Genomic DNA, 6,000 nt, shown 5'->3' with positions numbered 1-6,000 from the left:
TTGCTCATTTTCTGGACTTGCTCCATTCTCAGTTGAAAGAGACAGTCAGCTATAAAGCCACATTAACAGTGACTTGGACAACTGAAGCTCATCTCCTCTGCCTCTCTCCTCTCCCAGAGCTGAGCTCGGACTTGAAGGTGGAGAGCAGCACCCAGAGCAGCTCTATCGGAGCGGTGCGCTGGACCCTGCCGCAGGAGAGCACCACGACCCACAGCTCGGTCCCCAGCAGGCCCGCCAAGACCACACACTCACAGGTACAATACACATCTGTGCAGAGGAGCGCACACGCACACACACACATACACACGCACACACGCACACGCACACGTACACAGGCTCACCAACGGTTTCAGTTTGTACTGTGCAGCTTTTCAAGGTGTGCTTATGCCTCTGCACGAATGCCACCAACACAAATTCCTGACTTCCTTCCTTCCTGATTTTCACTCTGACAAGCAAATCCAATTAATTTATTTGTTTGGTTGTTACTGATATTTCTCTCCTGTTATTGGTGTGTGTCGATATTCTGCTTGTGCGCTGCTCTGTTGAGGCTGAATGCATTTCTAGGTTGGTTATGAAATTCATAAAAATCTATGAATATAAGTAAATACATTAAACATCACCTGTTGTGTGTCCTGCAGCAACATCCCCGTCAGAGCGGCCTTAAGGATCTGCGCAGCCTTCAGGAGTGTGTCCAGTTCATCAAACACTGGAAGGAACAAGTGGACCAAGTGTGCAAGGTAGGATCCGAGAGAGAGAAAGAGAGAAAGGAAGGAAGGAAGGAAGGAAGGAGAACGAAAGATAATGCAGACAGATCAAAGTCACTATTTAATCTCAGCGCTCTTTCAAATCAGGATTAAAGCACAAATTTAATGATAGATGAGGGCAAAGAACAAGGAAATAGAGGGTAGAGAAATGCAGGGCTGATGTGCATCATGTGAAACCTGTAGACGTGAGGCACCAGGCAAGGAACTCCAGATACTGATGAGGGTTTGCCCCATTTTCCTATAACCCTCAATTTATTTTAATATAGAGATTATCATAGATTGCTGCCACCTCAGGAAAAAAAGCAAACAAAACATTTCAGATGAGAGTCCATTGCATGTGAACAGGCTATGAGGCTGACCAGAGCAGAAAACAAGGTGGTGTAACCCATCATGGTTGATCATTTTACCTTGTTAAATGTTCATAGGTGCAGATAAAGCTTGCAGAAGTGTAGAAATTCACTTTAAAACCCACAATTATGGCTCAGCACCAAGATAAAAAAAGACCCTTACTTAACAGGTAAGGGGTTTCGTCTCTGAGGTCGAACATGTTTGGCCGAATGAGAGTTTATGAGCATAGAGATTATACAGGTCGGTTAAGCGTTGCTATGGGAAACGATTACTTGGTTGCTCATGCATGACGGAGTTAATTGAGTGGGTGGATGCTGATAGGACGCATGTCATTCACTCTTTTACAGCCCAGTTAAGTTACCCTCTGCCCTGTACAGGCCGGGGCAGGCAGGGTGGGCTCCGACACACAGCAGGTATCTGATGGACGCTGTCGGAGTTACACAGCTTTTTACAGGGGGGCCCTATAAGGTTAGAGGAGGGACAGGTTGTGAGAATGGAAAAACATCCTCATGTGCCCTATTTAACTGAGCTTTGACCCTCAAATAGGCCACAGTTGGTGGATTTTCTGACCAGAATGACCTTTTGAAATATGTAGCCTAACTAGGGCTGGACGATAATTCGATATTATCGTTTATCGTCTTTCAGTGGGATTATATTGTGATGATATGGTGATTTTGGGATATTGAGATGCAAAATTTTGCTGTCTGAGCTGATGAGAACAAGCTAATTTTATTTAGAAACTCCGACAAAATGAAGTATGGTAGGAATATTATGTGAAAATTTCAGTTTAGTTTGACATCACACCAAACATTACCATTCGGTTCAATATGATGAACATTCATTTGATTATTTAACATGATTATAACGTGATATTTAACGTCATATATATCGATATGGAAAAAAATCCTTATGATTATCGTGATATTGATTTCAAGCATATCATCCAGCCCTGAGCCTAAGTATCGAGTGGTGTAAACAAAAACACCTGCTGCCCTATTTTACTGAGCTTTGACCCTAAAAGACCTTATCCAGAGTGTATGATCCTGACTGACACTGTGCTGTTGCTGCAGGGCGAGGTCGATCCGGAGGAGGGCAGCAGTAAGAAGGAGGCCCACAGCTCAGACCGGCAAGCTGAGCGCAGTCTGGAGGAGAGCAGGAAGCTCATCCTGGAGTGGGCCAGCGAGCTCCGCCACGTCGACAAGGTCAGTAGATACACCATGGGACATGTGACAGGGTGGGGGGAGCGGCACAGAGGCTGGAGAGACTGTCCTGTAACTGAAAGCTCACAGGTACAAACCCCTCAACAGTCAGTGTGTTTCTCCCAGCAGCGAGATACTGTTCACTCAGTGTTAGTCACTCTGCATACAAGCATCAACCAAATTCCTGAAATGGAAATTGAATCATGCTTGCATTCATGATTTTTCCACCTAATATATTATGAAACATTCATCTCTGCCACATTTTCATCATTAGATTAAACTCAATTTTAATATATACCCAATAACCACACATCAAACTTTGTTTTTGAGGCAAAAACAACCATATTGAACTACACTCTTCTGTGTCCTCAGCTACTGAAAGAGACGCCCTGGGCGACAGACAGCTGTGAAAAGGAGACGGAACAAGAGGTGGATGCCAAAGAGGAAACGCAAATGAGGATCATGGAGTGGGCCAAGGAGCTGCAGAGGGCCTCAGAGGTGAGGGGTGGAAAGACTTGAAGTAAATTCCAGGGGGAAACATGGTTGTCACCAGAACCCAGAGAGGCAGATTACATTTTGAATGGCTCTTCTGCTATCTGGCCTGTAGGCACAGAGATCAACATACCTAACAACTTCAATAATATATAGTAGATAGTGAGTTTACTGTCATGCCAACGGTTATATTCTCAGTGCAGGTGTCATGTTTTTGAAAAGGGCGGATATGCCCTTTTGGAAAAGGAAACAGTGTGAGATCATGCAGTTTATGTCGGTCTTGACGTGTGTGTGTGTGTGTGTGTGTGTGTGTGTGCAGAGCTGCGGCGTGCAGAGTGACGAGCTCGGTCAAGTGTTGCGCCTGCTGGGCCTGAAGAAGAAGAGGCTGGTCAACCTCCTGCCTCTGCTGGAGTTCATCACCTGGTCTCTGCTCAAGGAGGACAGCATGGTGAGACACACACACACACACACACACACACACACGCACACACATGCCTTGTATATACTATACATGAAGGGTTTCACTCCAAAATGTTATATGTCCATTCTGGAAAAAAAAAAAAAAAACTTCCTGAAATTCATTCATCAATATTCTATCCTCAGAAACAGAACTATTTTGTAAGAAAGGGTTTTTAAATGAATCCTAACTTTAACCATAATGTGCTTTACTTTCATACCAACAATCTCTTTAGTAGAAGTCAGGTTTTAAAATGGTGGATATCACATTGTGGAATGAAACTCTTCAGCTAAAAACATTCAAAATATATAACATAAAACCCCATTCAAAACTGAAGACACTAACAAAAGGTGAATCAAGCGGACTAATGGTCAGTTTGGGGAAAGTGTCCTCTTTAAGCAAGGTGTATGTGTATGTTTTAATCTCTTGTTGCCAGTACACAGCAAATAATCTAAAAATAAGCAGGTTTATCAAGTTTAAAAACCAAAACCAAGCAGGCGTTACATTTGACATGTACCGCAGAGATGAACATCCCAAGTTATGAAATGGCTTTACATAACTTGTGATATACTGAACCACCAGATTAGAGTGGACCCTGCTCTTTGGATGCATGTTCATTGATAGCATGAATAAATTAACATGGTGATAAAATTTATATGACCGTGATCTGCCACTGGACTGATGAACCCACTCCCATCGCTGTCCTTGTGCTGAGGACTGGCAGTGAAGACTCAACAGATAAACTATCTGCAGATTCACAGATTATAGGAGGACAGGATTGACTGAAACTTCAAGGAATATTCTGTGGTTTGGTCTCTGGTTTCAGTTTGATTAAGTTCAGTTAGAGTACATACACTTCAAATGACCTTTCACAACTCTTCCAGTAACAGTGAATTGCTTCTGGCACAAACGGTGAATCACTTCTGGCTCTGTTTATACATGGCAATGACCGTTTTGGCAGTAATACAGTCATCACACACTACAAAAACAGTGCAGTGAGACTCGTGTTATTCCGATCATAAACCCTGTGGTGTCACTCTGTCCAACAATTTACTGCTTAGCTTCACACGCCAACCACACTGCCACAAGTAGAATTAAGGAATTAACACACATTTTTTCTGTTTTTTTGTTTTTCTTTTCAGAGAATGATCCCACAGTTATGGCTGCTGGCGAAGCAGCGGACCTGGAAAGCAGGAACTCCAAGATACATCCCCAACTCAGGTGTGTGCTAATTTTAGAAAACATTTCCCTCAGTCAGTAGCACTTGTGCACAGCCTGAGCTTAATATACTGTATAACCTCCTTGAGCCTGAGTCAGCATGTAACGTCTGTTTTCTGGTTCCTGTTTGCAGTGTGGAGTTGGATTTCCAGTGCAGCAGGTAAGATCAACTTGCATTGAGAACAAATATTTTCCCATATTCACACAGCAGTGAGGCAATAGACATCACATTCACAACATGATGACCGTCTCTCCTCATCCTAACAGCTGACGTCATTCTTGACCCCATGACCAATCACCCGTGGCTGCAGCTGTCGGACGACCAGCGCAAGGTGCAGGAGGGGATAACCATGTCCGAACTGCCGTACAGCTCGCAGCGCTTCGACAGCTGGCCCTGCGTGCTGGGCTGGGAGGGCTACGCCAGTGGCCGCCACTACTGGGAGGTGGACATCGCCAACAACGGCTACTGGCGCGTGGGACTGACCACCACCGACTCCAAGCGCCACGGCCGCTTCCCCATGACGCCGCAGCAGGGCTACTGGGCCCTGTGGCGCAGCACGCATCAGTTTTACGCATGCAGCAAGCCGGAGACGCAGCTGCCGTTGGGCCTCGTGCCGCGACGCATGGGCATCTACTTGGATTACGAGGAGGGCCAGATCTCCTTCTACAACGCCGACACCAAGTCCCACATCTACACCTTCACCGGGACCTTCAAGGGGAAGCTGTACCCGCTGTTCACCCCGCTGGACGGGCGCACGCTCATGACCATCATCCCGCCGCACAAAATCTCAGTCATCTGAGAGGAGGCTTCATTCCCGCACTGGGCCTTCACGCCTCTTATTGGACCCATGGAAGAACTTGAATTTGAATTGAAGCAAGTGGAGTTTAAATTTCATTGAAATTTGAAGAAACATCTTAAAGTCTTGAAAGCATCTGGCCATAAAATGGAAGAAAATCACATGCATTTCTTTGAATGCCACTGGAATTTGCTTTCCATAGCTAAATAGCACTCAAATGAACTACTCTGATATTAACAACTTCAATTGATCCTCACTGATTTGAACTGACCTCAAACCCTAGAGATAGAGATGGATTAAAAAAAAAAAAAAAAAAAAAAAGTGAATAAATTTGTCCAAGCATAGCGCTCTGAATAAATCTAAAAGGCTTCAAGACAATGATAGCACTGATACCACTAGAGAATAGATGTGTTCATAAGAAGCCAGACTACTAAGACTTAACATTTTTAAAGAAAATGGGATAAGCTAGATTATCAAACTTTTTGACTGATCCACTCATACTGTCCAAGAAAGCTAAATGTAAAATATACAGTAGAATATGTACTTTGCTTAGTTTTTTAACATTTATAAGTTATATATAGATTTAAGTCTAAGGATATATGTGTTTTTGTCTGTCTGGTCTGTACAATATATATGCACTTTATAATGCACTTTAATGACCTGTAAATAATAAATATTCAATGTATGCATCTTGTCTTTAATACTGTATGCTTTCCGGTACCTTA

The 6,000-nt window shown here is 43.8% G+C and overlaps 1 protein-coding gene across 1 annotated transcript; it reads left to right on the top strand.

Moving 5' to 3' along the window:
* Positions 1–117: 117 nt before the first annotated feature.
* On the top strand, positions 118–5,278 carry LOC139665272 (butyrophilin subfamily 1 member A1; the record flags this gene model as incomplete). The annotated part of the gene is made up of 8 exons (XM_071544276.1): positions 118–254; positions 639–737; positions 2,183–2,314; positions 2,684–2,809; positions 3,123–3,251; positions 4,403–4,481; positions 4,612–4,638; positions 4,746–5,278. Coding segments are annotated over 8 exons (1,262 nt in total), but the record flags the coding sequence as incomplete, so codon positions are not given.
* Between the last annotated feature and the right edge of the window lie 722 nt (positions 5,279–6,000).

This window comes from Centroberyx affinis, unplaced genomic scaffold (assembly GCF_046629955.1).
Source record: "Centroberyx affinis isolate AG114_WGS23_722 - 3 ecotype Tasmania unplaced genomic scaffold, CSIRO-AGI_Caff_v1 ptg004513l_1, whole genome shotgun sequence".
NCBI lineage: Eukaryota > Metazoa > Chordata > Actinopteri > Beryciformes > Berycidae > Centroberyx > Centroberyx affinis.
Note: the sequence above shows the minus strand (reverse complement) of the source record. Positions and strands in the feature narration are given on the sequence as shown.